At 34.0% G+C, this 16,268-nt stretch overlaps 1 protein-coding gene across 6 annotated transcripts in view; it reads left to right on the top strand.

The window, feature by feature from the left end:
- The window catches only part of LOC106982887 (sodium channel protein type 1 subunit alpha), a 147,555-nt gene that overhangs the window by 85,563 nt on the left and 45,724 nt on the right, over positions 1 to 16,268 (top strand). For 4 of the 6 annotated variants that reach the window (XM_053215218.1, XM_053215222.1, XM_053215217.1 and 1 more), the window contains exons 8-17: positions 1,758 to 1,821; positions 2,322 to 2,463; positions 3,115 to 3,321; positions 4,789 to 5,073; positions 6,023 to 6,403; positions 7,656 to 7,785; positions 8,595 to 8,833; positions 10,183 to 10,356; positions 11,352 to 11,708; positions 13,051 to 13,533. In XM_053215218.1, the coding sequence (XP_053071193.1) occupies positions 1,758 to 1,821; positions 2,322 to 2,463; positions 3,115 to 3,321; positions 4,789 to 5,073; positions 6,023 to 6,403; positions 7,656 to 7,785; positions 8,595 to 8,833; positions 10,183 to 10,356; positions 11,352 to 11,708; positions 13,051 to 13,533 (2,462 nt within the window). The remainder of the gene's footprint in view (positions 1 to 1,757; positions 1,822 to 2,321; positions 2,464 to 3,114; positions 3,322 to 4,788; positions 5,074 to 6,022; positions 6,404 to 7,655; positions 7,786 to 8,594; positions 8,834 to 10,182; positions 10,357 to 11,351; positions 11,709 to 13,050; positions 13,534 to 16,268) is intronic. The other 2 variants (XM_053215221.1, XM_053215220.1) reach the window with 2 other exon arrangements.

Here is a 16,268-nt window from a genome sequence, read left to right as displayed (position 1 = left end):
AAAGAAGTAAGACATTGGAAATGAAAGTTATTTCCCATTATGTGGTTTTTGTATCCCTTATAGAACTATGCATAGAACAAATTTCTCTGAAAATTTAACATCTAGGAAATATTTCTTTTTACAAAATCCAAAAATTTTTTTCTTAAAAAAATGATTATTTAAATGCCACGATCTCATCCTTTTTTTATAGCTGTGTAATATTTCCATTGTGTGTGTGTGCGTGTGTGTGCGTATACACATAACACATCTTCCTTATCCATTCATCTATTGATGGACACTTGGGCTGCTTCCATATCTGGCTACTATCAATAATGTTTCAATAAGCATAGGGATACATATATCTTTTCAAATTAGTGTTTTCACTTTCTTTGAGTATGTACTCAATAGTGCAATTAGAGGGTATTATGCTAAGTGAAATAAATCAGACTGAGGAAAACAAATACCATCTGATTTCACACATAGGTGAAATCTAAAAAAAAAAAAACAACAAAACAAAAACAATGACAATAAATAAACAAAAAGCATAAATACAGAGAATAAACTGATGGTTGCTAGAAGGGTAGGAGTGGCAGGTTGGGCAAAATGGGTGAAGGGGAGTGGGAGATATAGGCTTCCAATTATGGAATGAATAAGTCACAGAAATAAAAGTCACCACATAAGGAATACAGTCAATGATATTATAATAGCAATGTATCAGGACAGAAGGTAGCTACACTTGTGAACACAGCATAGTGTATACACTTATGGAATCACTATGTTGTACACCTGAAACTAATGTAATATTGTCAACTATATTCGAATACATTTTTCAAATGATGATTTAATTCCTTACATTTCTCTTTTTGTCTTCCCTGTCCTTATTTACTCAATAAAATTTATTGATAGATTCCTGAGTCCCAACAATAGTAATATGGAAATAATCAATGATTAGACTTTCTTTCAAGGAGTAATAATTTTTATAAACAAATAATTACAATATAGGACAATGAGTTTAATAATAATATAAGTAGCTACATATTACTGGTAACACAGTGAGAGGAGTTCTTAATTTTGCCAATCTTTAGTGGGCAGGAAATAGAGAATATCAAGGAACAATTCACAGAAGTGACACTTCAACTGGATATTAAAAGAATCTAAAGAATTTGCCAGCAAAAGAAAGCTTTGAGATACTATAGTATTCACCTCTAGTAATTATTTTAGCTTTACTATTTAACATTATTTTTTGTTTCATTTCTTTTAGTAGCTGACCTGATTTATGCACCTTTACTGTAAGCAGAATATATCTGGAAGTTGATAGAATGCAAATCATAATCAACTGATAAACATTTATAAATAGTGTTTAAAAACATAGTAGAGAGAAAATATATAATCCCTTTGTTTTCAAATATGTGGCTATTTTGAAAAACAAAGGAATCTCTGTCATGCTTATCTATTTTTACAGAATGAAATTTTCATTTTTCACGAGGGTAATAGAAAAAAAAATTTGATGCTTTTTAAATTTTTAGGTTAGCACCTAAAGTATCGCTAATTTTATACTCATAAAGAACAAATGCTTTCTTCTCTTAAGTAATCAATCCCCTTACTATAATATCTAGTATTTTGAGGGAGAAATGAAATGGCAAATCCCAATGTCTTTCAGGGAATTATATAACATATTTTAAATCATTCTATGAATCCTAAAAGTTGGGGCCTCATCTTGCTTTCATTTTGCAGTGTAATGCAAATACTCATCATATGACTTACTCTTTCCTAAACAGGGTATCATTATTTTCTGGAGGGTCTTTTGGATGCCCTACTATGTGGAAACAGCTCTGATGCAGGGTAAGCCAATAATCTGTGTGTGTTTGTGTATGTGTGTATACTTTATTAATACTTATTTGCTATAATTCAGGCTACCTCTAAGGTGAGGGATTATTTAAAGGTTAGGCAAGTTTTTATGTTTCATAAAACAAGGAATAATACTTTTGCTTTAATGCTGTGTCCCTTAGATGAGTATGTGTGAACTAGAAGATGACTCTAGAGGCTTCCCAGTAGAGAAAATGAACTAGAATATGTTAAAATGCTAATTATCAACAGAAAATAGTTTTGTAAAATATTATTTAAAATGCTAGGTAATATTTTAATGATGACATCAAGTGGCTAGTAAAATTATGTTGTCAGAAGTTGGGAAATGTATATTATTTATCATGCTCTATCTCTTGTGATAACTTCCATCCCTTGAAACAGCCAATTTTCCTGGCTAGACAATGTTATAAGTATAGCATGCTATCGGAATAAAAAGACAACAGAACTTCGTATACTTTCTTTTGTCCCATTTATAGCCAATGTCCAGAAGGATATATGTGTGTGAAAGCTGGTAGAAATCCTAATTATGGCTACACAAGCTTTGATACCTTCAGCTGGGCTTTTTTGTCTCTGTTTCGACTGATGACTCAGGACTTCTGGGAAAATCTTTATCAACTGGTGAGAACCTGAAGAGATACATACTGCATTTAAGTAGAAACATATAACAAAAACACCTTAGTGCTGACTTCCAAATCACAGCATAATATAGCAGAAGGAACAGAACTTGAAATTGGGAGATTTGAATTTCTTTATCCTATTGATTATAACACATATTAAGCATAGTGATGACAGGATAGCAATTCCCTCTCGTTTCCCTTTGGCTCAAAACTTATTTTCCACCATTTCCAGACACAGGTCCTCTCAAACAGAAGGCACACCTTCCCCTCAGCTCCATCTGCCCACTCAAATATTATTCCTCAGGTGGCAGGTGATGAAAATCAATAAGCAGATATAGAAAGATAACTTTGATGTCTTCCTTGACTTTTATCACAGGCTCAGCTCTTTGATGGAATCTCTATGGTATTTCGTTTGATTCCATTTTATTCCTGGTGCATCCAAGAATTCCCTCCAGGAGATCTGAATGTAAATGCATGAGTTAGAGGAGAAGGAAAACGATGAGGTTAAAGAAACAGTCAAGGAGGCAGAAGGGGGTGTGACCATCATAATTATTATTTATGTCAAGGGTCCTACATGACACACAAGTAAAAGTTAAAGCCACTAGTCAGTGAAATAATACTGAAAAAATAATTCTAATGTTTTTATTTTCAGACATTACGTGCTGCTGGAAAAACATACATGATATTTTTTGTGCTGGTCATTTTCTTGGGCTCATTCTATCTGATAAATTTGATCCTGGCTGTGGTGGCCATGGCCTATGAGGAACAGAATCAGGCCACCTTGGAAGAGGCAGAACAGAAAGAGGCTGAATTTCAGCAGATGCTTGAGCAGCTTAAAAAGCAACAGGAGGCAGCTCAGGTAAATTCATCAAAATCAAATATGTCCTGTCTCATGGTACAATTCTTTTTTATTGTTTTGGTTGTTGCAAAAACACTGGAGAGAAAGTGAGAGACAGATAACTGACTCCACTTAAGAGAAACTGGTAATGATGGCAGATTAGTAATAATTTCTACATTTTGATCATCTATAGATCATTTAGTTTCATTTTTTTTTCTAAGATGTCTGCAACATTGACCACAGTGGAACCCTCTCATGCTATTTTAATGTTTTAAGATTTTTAAAAGGGAAAATGTGATTCTGAGTCTTCTCGAGGAAAAAACACTGAATGGGTATAGGAGAAAATCCTAAGAAGTCATCTTTTCTTGGGGAAAAAAAAATGTGTTGGTTATTATATATAAAGATGTTCATCTGTCTCTTAAAAGATAATCTAGTCTTTTCTTTAACCAAAAATATATTGTTTTTAATGTGACTTAATTTCCTTGTATAATAAATGAGGAAGTGATGAAATAATATAATGTTCTATGACAAAGCAACATTCAGTAGGCATATGAAAGTCACCAATTTTATGGAGACCAGGTGATCTAAGGATTTCTTGTTCTTATAGAGAGGTGTTGATACTCATTGTACAATGAAATGCCTGTGCTATCACTTCTATATTCTCTCATGCTTTTCATTTAACATACAAGCTCATTGATTTTACTTTAGAATAAAGCTGTTTGGGAAATATTAATTTATTTGCAAGAGTCCTTGTATTGAGGGCACTCTGGGAACAAAGGTAATATCAAAACGTACTGACTGAGCACCAGTATAAGCTATGATCAAAAGCATTGTTTCCATTCCATGCCCACGTATCCAGCAAGAACCGGTGCTGAGTGAAAGAAGCTGGGGTTGGTATTTGGAGAACTAAATGTCTTGTCTTGTTTAGTGGAAAATGTTGACTCTTTTCTCCAGTGTTCTGGTTAGAAGATTATGGGGGGGAGGGCAAGAAAGGGATTTTACCACCTTCATTGATAATATTTTGATAACGCAACTTCAATAACTGGGGAGAGGACCTCAGCTCTTTATCTCATTCCTACTCCCTTTGGGTATGAGCTCAGGTAAGTCAATAACTTTTCTTCCATGCCACAGTTTCTTTTTCAGAGAAGACAGTGCTAATTAAATACCAATTTTTAGAGTAATTCAAATCCCAAAAAGTAATATGAGTTTATGTTCTTATCGATGCCTGATTGGTCCTTTTGAATATGTGGCCTGTACAGCATAATATAAACATAATAAATGTTAACAGAGATAAAACCACGTTAACCCTGAAAGCCTTCGTTAGATAGAAAGGGGGAAAAGTCCCATTTATTACTTATGGACAGAGCTGCTTCTACAAAAGATCAGCTTCAGCAGGTTAAATGTTTTTTAAATGTTATGCAAACACTTGAGCTTAAGAAGATAAAGTCTTCTCTAATGCCATACTAAAATCATTTCTCCTTAATGTAGCAGGCAGCAGCTGTAACTGCCTCAGAGCATTCCAGAGAACCTAGCGCCGCAGGTGGGCTCTCCGACAGCTCATCTGAAGCCTCCAAGTTGAGTTCCAAGAGTGCTAAGGAAAGAAGAAATCGGAGAAAGAAAAGAAAACAGAAAGAGCAGTCTGGTGGGGAAGAGAAAGATGAGGATGAATTCCATAAATCTGAGTCTGAAGATAGCATCAGAAGGAAAGGGTTTCGCTTCTCCATCGAAGGGAATCGATTGACATATGAAAAGAGGTACTCCTCCCCACACCAGGTACGGCACTGCTGAGTTCATTGATGCATGACTGAAAATCAGAACACTGAAGAGAGGGAGAATTAAACCAGATTTATGAATTGTCATCAACTGCATTGACTGCCATGTTTCTTATATTTAAATCTACCCTTTCTTTACATAGCTATGAGAAAATTTTACTCCACATATATGTAAGTCTGCAGCTTTGTGTAGTTGGGATAACACTGGGTTGAAATTCAGAAGACTGGATTCTCCTCCTGATACTATCTGCTGATACCTGTTGAAACTAATGACATTTAATCTTTCTGTTCCTTGACCTTTTTAATGAAAAAAAACAAAAAACAAAAAAATTTGGATGTAGGGCTAGCTGATCAGTACTTTTTTTGGTTATTTTATGTTGCCTTTTCCCCCTAAGTTCTTTATAAACCAGCATTCATGCTTCTGAAAACTTCAGTTGTGATATGCTTTATCAAAAAGCACATGACTCTGAATTTCAGAAGTCTGTGCTTTATAGATGAAATAGGGGTAATAATTAATTTAAAGTGATTTTAGATAGATGCGCTAAAACAATTTGTGAAAGATGTTGGAATTCCTTGAAGGAAAGAGCAATAATGTGGCCTTGTGAAGGCCTTGTGAAGGTCACGCTGCCAATGTTTATTGAATGTTTATGGTGTCCAAAGTAATGTGCTAAGGATGTTTGCTTTGGAACTTGAAAATGTTGGGTCAGGGTTTGAGTTTTCTTCAGTGTCTTTAAATTGTGATCCTTCTCCCCATTCATAATCTCAAGATCTAGAAATTTCTTATAAAACCAATTTAATTTGAGCACATAAAATGAGAATGTTAATGAAAAGGAACAAATCACATCCTGTTATGAATACTGAATCTCCTTCAATTTAATTTTGCAAAATAAAAGCACATTTCAAATGTCTATATTAATATGCTTGTACTTTTTTTGGTTTCAAACTTCTAGTCTTTGTTGAGCATCCGTGGCTCCCTATTTTCTCCAAGGCGAAATAGCAGAACAAGCCTTTTCAGCTTTAGAGGGCGAGCAAAGGATGTGGGATCAGAGAATGACTTTGCTGATGATGAGCACAGCACCTTTGAGGATAATGAGAGCCGGAGAGACTCCTTGTTTGTGCCCCGACGACATGGAGAGCGGCGCAACAGTAACCTGAGTCAGACCAGTAGGTCTTCCCGGATGCTGGCAGTGTTTCCAGTGAATGGGAAGATGCACAGCACTGTGGATTGCAATGGTGTGGTTTCCTTGGTTGGTGGACCTTCAGTTCCTACATCGCCTGTTGGACAGCTTCTGCCAGAGGTGATAATAGATAAGCCAGCTACTGATGACAATGTAAGGAAGTTTTAAATAGTTCAGGCATGGCTGGCCCATTATTGCTGCACCAGCCAGTGTTTCTACAGAATGGAACCTTTGAGAATGATTCCTGGTTGGTCAAGCTGCGAATGCACCTGCATCTTGTAATACCTTTAATAGACTAACCAACTAAAACTTAAGGCCTCAACACTCTTGCATAACACCGAATGCATTTAATTATTAAATTTGCTAAGAATGAATTAGACACAATCATAAATTACTGCCTCCAGTTGGAGGATTTGCTATATACCCATGCTGAGATTAGATAGCAGGCCATCCTCTAAAGTTTGGTATAAAAGTAAATGAATGATTCCTATGTTTAAGTATAAAGGGTGTATAATAAATCTTTCCAACAGATTCTTCAATATAGCTCTGCCTTATTTTAGAAGATTTTCAAGAACACTGTGCCTCAATAGATAGCTTCATTGTTATCTTGAAGTTTCTACTATTCACATTTGTCTTTCTAAAAAATAAATGCTGATATAAGTCTTCTCAAAATGAATCTAAATGATGAGACACAAATAAATTGTTAATACAGACATAAAAGAATCGTCTGTGTACAAACATATGTTATGTTTTTGTGAATGTATACAGGATGAGGAATTTCTAAACACATGCTGCCTCTTATTAGACTGTGAAACCACTTGGAAATATATCAGCATGATGAGGCATGACTAAGTCAGAGTTAGATGACTTATTGCTTTGGTACCCTGGATGAAACTGTTGTCCATGCAGCATGTGTGACTTTTTTAACATACAGTTTGTGTTGTCAATGACCATCTATGTCTTGTGTACAGATAATGAGATGGCAGCTACATGTGTTGTAATCGTTTGTATTTCTTTAAGAATAAATGGCTACCTTCTCAACATAAAATGCCTGATCATTTATATGACTTTTCAAGTTATTAGTTTTTTACTAGTAGTTCAGAACTAGTGCTAACTGTTAAATATGGCTCTCAATAGATTTATTAGCTATATCAAAATTGCATCATGTCTCATAAAATTATGAAATTAGAGGGTTAAAAAACTCAGTTTTTGCTGTATGACTGAATGGTTGACAGTTTGGATATTCCAGGTTAATGATACAATAAGTCAGCAATATCTGCCATCACCAACTAAATATGAAAGTGCATGATGCATGTGTTTCATGAAATTCACTGTGTCACATCTGGTTATTTGCTTATCATATTGCTCAAGTTAATCATTTAATACATTAGAATTTTCTTTATAGGGAACAACCACCGAAACTGAGATGAGGAAGAGGTCAAGTTCTTTCCATGTTTCCATGGACTTTCTAGAAGATCCTTCCCAAAGGCAAAGAGCAATGAGTATAGCCAGCATTTTAACAAATACAGTAGAAGGTTTGTTACCCATCCCATTATCGTTCAATTATTTTCAGTAAACTTATATTTTCTCACTTGAAACAAATATCTCTATTTGTAAATTGGAAACAGTATGTTAGAAAGAGAATATAATAGGTATTATTTAAGATTTATTATTTGTTACACCTGCTCATATATTCTCGGAACTTTAAAAACGTTACTTAAATGCAATGATATTGGAAATCTAAAGAATGTTTTCCAGTGTGATAATTCTTTGAAAATGTGGAATAAAGCATTTGTTAGAGGTTCCCTAATCTTATTAGTCACAGTGACCCTCTCTTTTGTTCCATTAGGCTTAGGACTTCAACACCATCCAAAATACTCTCAAGATTGGAGGAGAGGAGCAGGTCATTTCACAGAACAAAAACAAATTTAAAAGATGATTCTTGGCTCATATCAAACCCTACCCTGTCTCTTATAGATTTAGGATGACAGCTTAGCCAGACATTAACATAGGATTACACACAGTATCTACATTTCTGCAACTCATTTTCCTATGGAAAAACTTCATTTAAAAGACCATTCACTTCAGGCCAATCATTGAGCCATGTTGTCAATACATACAAGAAAAAAGCTATTCTTTGCTCCCTCTGCCCTATGTGTATGTCTGAAAAAATATCTTCAGAGGTCTAAAGAATAAATGCGATAGTATTTTTAGATACAAATGAGGCTGACTCTGTACCAAATGAAAATGTGTGGATTACTGAAAAAGAAGACTTGTGGATCTGAAATAAATATATGTATCTATTAAATATATCTTTTGGTGGTTCTTTTTTTTTTAAATCTAGAACTTGAAGAATCCAGACAGAAATGCCCACCCTGTTGGTATAAATTTTCCAACATATTCTTAATCTGGGACTGTTCACCGTATTGGTTAAAGGTGAAACATATTGTCAACCTGGTCGTGATGGACCCATTTGTTGACCTGGCCATCACCATCTGTATTGTCTTAAATACTCTTTTCATGGCCATGGAGCATTACCCAATGACGGAACATTTCAATAATGTGCTTACAGTAGGAAACTTGGTAAGCATATTGGAAGGTAAATGTGTTCAATCTTCAAATTTTCTGTTTGAGAAACTGTTTCCATTTATAGCTTAACACAGTCTTTTCACCACCTTCTTACCTCCTGGCTCCCAAAAGATTGGAATTATAGCTAGCTGGCTATACCTTAACTTTTGCCAACAATAAATAGCCCTTAATGTCAAAGCAAAAGCTAACAAAGAGAGCAATATATAGGCCTATAGTACTACTTGGAAAGTCAATATTGATATTTATAATTTTTCAAGATACAGAAGCAATTTAAGGGCACACCTCTTGGAAAGACATTATCACAGTTTCCCTAGCTGTAGAAGACTAAAACAAAAAAAAGTAGATCTTTTCATTTTGCTTAGTCATCATCATCATTATAAGCAAAAATTTAACATCTCAAAAATGTCTTTAGCTTTTCCACCTCCAGCAGCTAGGTAGGACATGTATTGTTTTATCCATCCATTCTATATCAAAACCATGAAATATTGAAAACCTCTAGTATATTTTGTGCATTATATGATTAGCAAGGCCATTTTTGGTAAAGGTTGCCACTTAATTCTTTCTCCTCTGTGCTTAAAAAACATGAATTATTAAAGTGTTTGTCAGTTGACTCAATTTAGGAATATTAGTTTTTATTTGATGAAAGAAAACAGACTTTAAAGTAATGTATGTATTTTTCATAACATTTGTTTTGAGGTATAAGATTTTTGATGGTAAAAAGCAAGACATGTAAAGCATCCTGAGTTGTAATATTTATATTTTTAAAGGTCTGCTTTTTATATTATGGAAGTAAATTTCTTTTTTTCACGTGCATAACAAATTGATAATATAACACATGTATTATAGTAATAAATGTACCTGTATAATAATGATCTGATTTGAGGGAAGGGGAATATGTTTATAGACAATTAAAAGTGATCATGGGCAAGATCTTGTCAGTACCTGTGTTGTATAAAGTCTGGAGGGGCAGACAGTTTGATGGGACAGAAGGAATACTAGTTCAAAATAAATTTGCATTCCAGTCCAATTTTTGGCATTTTCTAGTTGTGTGATATCTGAGAAACCATTGCACCCACGTAAAGACCTGTTTCCGCACCGGTAAAGTGATATTTATATTGCCTGCGTTAGCCACGTCCATGGCTAACAATAAATTTCTGTAACGATAAAATGAAATAAAGTATATAAGAGCCTTTTTATCCGCTATACATTACTACACAAATGTGAGCTCGTAATAGCATCATTATGGGGAAAGTAGCATTAACATTTTGTTCTGCGATCAAATACTATGTCATTCCACTTTATCATTATCTGATGGAATTAGAGTAACTTTGTTTTGATCTTAGGTTTTCACTGGGATCTTTACAGCAGAAATGTTTCTGAAAATTATTGCCATGGATCCTTACTATTATTTCCAAGAAGGCTGGAATATCTTTGATGGTTTTATTGTGACACTTAGCCTGGTAGAACTCGGCCTTGCCAATGTGGAAGGATTATCAGTTCTCCGTTCATTCCGACTGGTAAAAAATAAACAAAACAGCAACAAAAACTAAACCTGTCCAACAATCAGAGCTCGTATATAGTATTGTCATAGGTTTTACTACACAACTATTAACATTTTAAATCTTTGTGTACATTTGCATCATCAAAACTATCCCTAAGTGGAAAAAAAAAATTATCTCTGTGTGTTTAGAAAAACCTTTATTTAAAAAAAAAAAAGTACAGTCATGTAAAGTTTAATATATTACTCAGTTGCAATTGTGACTAATTATCATTTCTAGAGATGACTACAGTTAATATTTCTGGATCTAAGAAAATACTTGTAATGAAATATATCACATTTTAATAGTCACTTGAAAATATAAACAGCCCTTTGTAGTGGTAAATGGTGATCAGACACAGTTGGGCATGCAGAAAATTCCTAATTCTACCTCTGGATAATATGCTTCTTCTCTAAATGAGAGGGAAAAGATCTGTAGGATTACTTAACATGCTCATTGGTTTACATATATGTCCCTGCAAATCAGGGGAAGAATTATAGGTATGGGAAATACTCCAAATTTTTAAATGCAGGCACAGCTATGTCAGTACCCTAAAGGAGCATTAATGAATAATAAACATTTTTCTCCACCTATAGCAGGACCTCAGTATGATGTCGCTTTGCATTCGATTGGCAAAATGAATATCTTTTCAACAGAGATTATTGTGAATCAGATGTTAATATTAGTGTTGGGCCTGGTATGCCTTAGAACCACATTCACAAAACAAATTATGGACAGTTGGCCCCCAGTAATCTTCAGAAATTGACTCTTAGGGAAGATGATCTACATGGTTAAAATATGGAAGAACTAAATTCTTCCTAGAAGGTCCAAAAATTAACAATGAGCCTGAGAAGTTTCAAGGGCAGGGCAGATGTAAGAGATTCTATATTAATCATCATTTCTTGGTAAACCTCAGTATATGCAATGCTTTTAAAGATCATAATAATAATTATATAATTTTTTTTATTTTCCAGCTCCGAGTTTTCAAGTTGGCAAAATCTTGGCCAACATTAAATATGCTAATAAAGATCATTGGCAACTCAGTGGGGGCTCTGGGTAACCTCACCTTGGTGTTGGCCATCATCGTCTTCATTTTTGCTGTGGTTGGCATGCAGCTGTTTGGTAAAAGCTACAAAGATTGTGTCTGCAAGATCTCCACCAACTGTCAGCTTCCACGCTGGCACATGAATGACTTTTTCCACTCCTTCCTAATAGTGTTCCGCGTGCTCTGTGGAGAGTGGATAGAAACCATGTGGGACTGTATGGAGGTTGCTGGTCAAGCCATGTGCCTTACTGTCTTCATGATGGTTATGGTTATTGGAAACCTGGTGGTATGTACCCATTTAAGATATATATTTCAGAAATAGATTAAGAGCATAATAGGATAGTGACCATTTTGCCCAAGCAAAAACTATGATTAATAATTTGTAAAGTCTCTTGCCTTGGAGATAAATATAGATGTATAGATATAGATATAGATATAGATGATATAGATATAGATATAGATATAGATATAGATATAGATATAGATAGATAGATATAGATATGTCTCACTTTCACAACACAGTAATATAGCAGTGACCCTATAGTTTTTATATTCAAATCCACTTTGTCAATCATTTCATCACATTTGTTATATGAATTTTAATAGAGTATCATATTGAAGACATGCCTAGAAGGATATATTGGGAATATTTTTCAAATTCAGAGAAGAGGGAGAAATCTGAAAAAAATTTTTAAAGAAAGCCTAATGTTACTTGCCAGTATAGGACTAAAGAGTGGAGTCTTTAAGTGTTCATAGTGATTTTACCATTTCCTTGACCCTTCGTGGCATATACCGTTCAATCACTCTATGTCATATGGCAGATGCATTAGCCAACCTAGGTTAATCAATTCTCTAGTGGTGCTAGGTCAAAATAAGGATTGGCTAATGATGCCTGAGATTACCCAAATGGAATAACTGATCAATTCTTCTCTCTCTTTAAGTTTGAAATGTTAATTACTCTTTAAGGTATAGAAAATTTTAATATATTCCAAAAGATAGATAGATGCATAGATAGATAGATAAAGTATATATATATATATAAAGTATCAGTCTTATGGAAGTATTGGAAATTATTTATAAATGGTTCTTCTAATTAATCAATAGTGGAGCATGAGAAATAATGGGTTAAGAAAATAAGTGTCAATACCTGTGTTAAGATACTTATTCTCATTCTGGATCATAATGATTATTTTTTAAATTAATATCCAACTCAATATCTCTGTTTATCATAAGGGAAACTATAGAATGTATTTCAGTGTATAATTGCAAACACTAATGATTTTTAAGGTTAGAACTTGTGCATAGTACATATATCAATCTGTTTTCTTATAATCATACAAGTTTAAACATAGCTAAACCTTAGGTTAACTCATTCATCATCTTTGTTCTATATGTGGGAGAATGTGAGACCAGTAAAAATCATGTCTTTGCCCAAGGATGTAGAGTGTAGCAGCTACTGAGCCAGATCACAAATTCAGATTACCCAACTTCTAATCACTATTCTATGGTGCTTCTTTCTAATCTAGCTGTTAGAACTTACAGTTTCCTCTACACTTAGAGGAATAAGTTATCACAATCTGCTCTTTACATTGGGGTGAAATTATAATCATGTTTGTGTTATTTTTAAGGTCCTGAACCTCTTTCTGGCCTTGCTTCTGAGCTCATTTAGTGCAGACAATCTTGCAGCCACAGATGATGATAATGAAATGAACAACCTCCAAATAGCTGTGGACAGGATGCACAAAGGAGTAGCTTATGTGAAGAGAAAAATATATGAATTTATTCAACAATCGTTTGTCAGAAAACAAAAGATTCTAGATGAAATTAAACCACTTGATGATCTAAACAATAAGAAAGACAGTTGTATGTCCAATCATACAACAGAAATTGGAAAAGATCTTGACTATATTAAAGATGTGAATGGAACCACAAGTGGAATAGGAACCGGCAGCAGTGTTGAAAAATACATTATTGATGAAAGCGATTACATGTCATTCATAAACAATCCCAGTCTTACCGTGACTGTACCAATTGCTGTAGGAGAGTCTGACTTTGAAAATTTAAACACAGAGGACTTCAGTAGTGAATCAGATCTGGAAGAAAGCAAAGAGGTAAGATTTTATATGTGTGGGTAGGTATAAATTTATATGTACATGCGTGTATTATTGCCTGTATGTAAATATATACTTGTATATTATTGCCTTGGGTAAATCATATTTGTGTAATGAGATGAGGAGAGAAAGAGTGCAGAGATAGAATGGTAGGTAGATCCTCATTTCATCTCACATGTCCATGGAAATGGATTCAGGGGGAAAAAATGATAGCTCATTTTTGTAAAACATCGTGTAGTTTTTTTCAGGATTTTAATTTGAGTAGTATCTCAGTTTCATTAAATATTTGGCTTTTGCTAAAGAACCAATGGAAGCTGATTTCTTTTAATGATCTTTATTTTTGTAAAATTGGTTCTAAGGTACTGTTAAATTTGGCAGTATTTTTTCTAGTCTGATTTTTTTTGGCTTGAATCTTTAGGTTTACATTTAATATTTAATGAAGACTAATTGCTATTACATGCTATCTGTTGAATTAAGAAAGAAGCTTTAAGGGGCGGCTGGGTGGCTCAGTCGGTTAAGCGGCCGACTTCGGCTCAGGTCATGATTTCGCGGTTCGTGAGTTCGAGCCCCACGTAGGGCTCTGTGCTGACAGCTCAGAGCCTGGAGCCTGTTTCAGATTCTGTGTCTCCCTCTCTCTGACCCTCCCCCGTTCATGCTCTGTCTCTCTCTGTCTCAAAAAAATAAATAAATAAATAAATAAATAAACGTTAAGAAAAAAAGAAAGAAACTTTAGGAAAAAATGCAACTTTTATTATAAAGACCATCCATAACAAATAATTTTGCTGCAAAAATTTTACATTATTTATACTGTTTTTGTTTGTATTGTTCAGAGCTAGTTCACAGAAAAACTGATCTTTTTATAAAAAAGTGACTATCCACTGAACCACTGGAGGCAGTTCTATTTCTGCATACTCTGTGTCATTTTATATCTTGGATTATCGTTGCATTAATTGAAAATTTAAATGTAAGGGTAGTAGAAACTTTAGAGATAATTTAATACAGTATTTCTCAAATTTAAGTCATGATCCATAGGAACTGATAAAACAGTTTATTGTACCAGTAATTTTTTTAACTGTAATTAAATAGAATAGATGATACCATTGCACATTGCGTGTTTTAGGAAATCTGATAAATTAAGCTTTTGCTGCCTATACTGAACTTAAATGCACTGCTTTTCTAATCAAAGTGCAAGCATTAGGTCCATGGCTGTAGTGCCTAAAGTTCAGAATTCTTAAACTGTTTTAGCTCTTTGAAATCAGTTGATGGGGGTAGGAGGGAGGGGAGTGTAGGTGATGGGTATTGAGGAGGGCACCTTTCGGGATGAGCACAGGGTGTTGTATGGAAACCAATTTGACAATAAATTTCATATTAAAAAAAAAAGAAAAGAAAAAAACGAACAAATTATAGGCTGGAAAATTAGTGTTGTTGATTCCCCTTGAATGTGTGAAAGTGAATCAGAGAAATTGATGACATTAATAAAAATGATAACAGTAAATTAGTTTAAACTAAATGTAAATAATTGTTAAGCTGAGACCTGAATGAACCTTAGAGAGGGACTTAGTTTAAACCCCATTTATTCTTATTTTATTAATAATCCTTTTAATTGAATTAATTATATTATTAATGATCAGAGTATTTAACATATAATGCTCACTACTAGAGTCTGTCTTCATTTCGCTGTATTTTTAGAAAATAGCAAATTCATTAGTGCCTGGTTTGGCCCAGCCTTTGGGGGACCCTGGACTTTTGAATACAGTGATATAATCAAGCTTCATTCAGAAAGGGAATAAGGCTCAGGCTGCTACATGGGGTTTTGGATAATTTGGGAATTAGTCTTTAAGAGCCTTTTTAAATTACTTGGATTGCATTCTTTTTTATTATAAAAACAATTCATTTCCATTGTAAAGAATTTGAGAATGACAAATATATAAAGAAGAAAATTAAAGCAATAAATGAATAAATAAACATTAAAAAAATGTTTAATGAAAGCAGTGGGCATGAAAACTGCTGGACCCCAGGTAGAATGGATGGCTTCTTTTTTTGGTTTCCAGAGACAGAAGGCACAGAGTTTATGCAATGAACAACTCATGTTCTAGGCTTACACATATTACAAAGTATTGTACGATTTTGTTATAACTACTTACATGCATTCTTGTCTCTCCTTTTGTATTTGTGACATGTTTGAACATGTTTAGCACAAAGCAGGCACTCAGATTAAACTTTTCCATCTCTTTCCAACTCTTTTTAATGGAACCATTTTGAAGGATTCTCATTATCACACTTGCTCTGATGAAAGCACACCTGAAAATACAGTTTTATTTCCCATGATCCAGACGCCATTTTTCTCTTGATTCAATCTAATGCTGTATTAGATCCTGTTGCTTTTATCTTTATCGGACATTTGCCTTGTCAATTTATATTGGGCTTCTAGGAAAGTACTTTTCCCTCATCCTTTTCACAAGAATTGCTATTGAAACACAGTTGTATCTCATCCAGCTGAATATTTATATTAAATACTGAACCTTCTATTCATCCCCATTACATTTCAGTTTATTTCATTCATTTTTCAACTGGCTTTCTGTAAATATTCTTTTATAAATTACCACATAGTCACAAAGTTCCTGGCACTTGCCTTCACTATTTGTTTTTTTCTTCTTGGTCATAAATAAACTCAATTAAAATTATTTCTCTTCATTGCTTCCTTAGTCTTATGCTGTATTCTCTTCAAAGGAAGG

Source organism: Acinonyx jubatus, chromosome C1, assembly GCF_027475565.1.
Source record: "Acinonyx jubatus isolate Ajub_Pintada_27869175 chromosome C1, VMU_Ajub_asm_v1.0, whole genome shotgun sequence".
Lineage (NCBI taxonomy): Eukaryota > Metazoa > Chordata > Mammalia > Carnivora > Felidae > Acinonyx > Acinonyx jubatus.
Note: the sequence above shows the minus strand (reverse complement) of the source record. Positions and strands in the feature narration are given on the sequence as shown.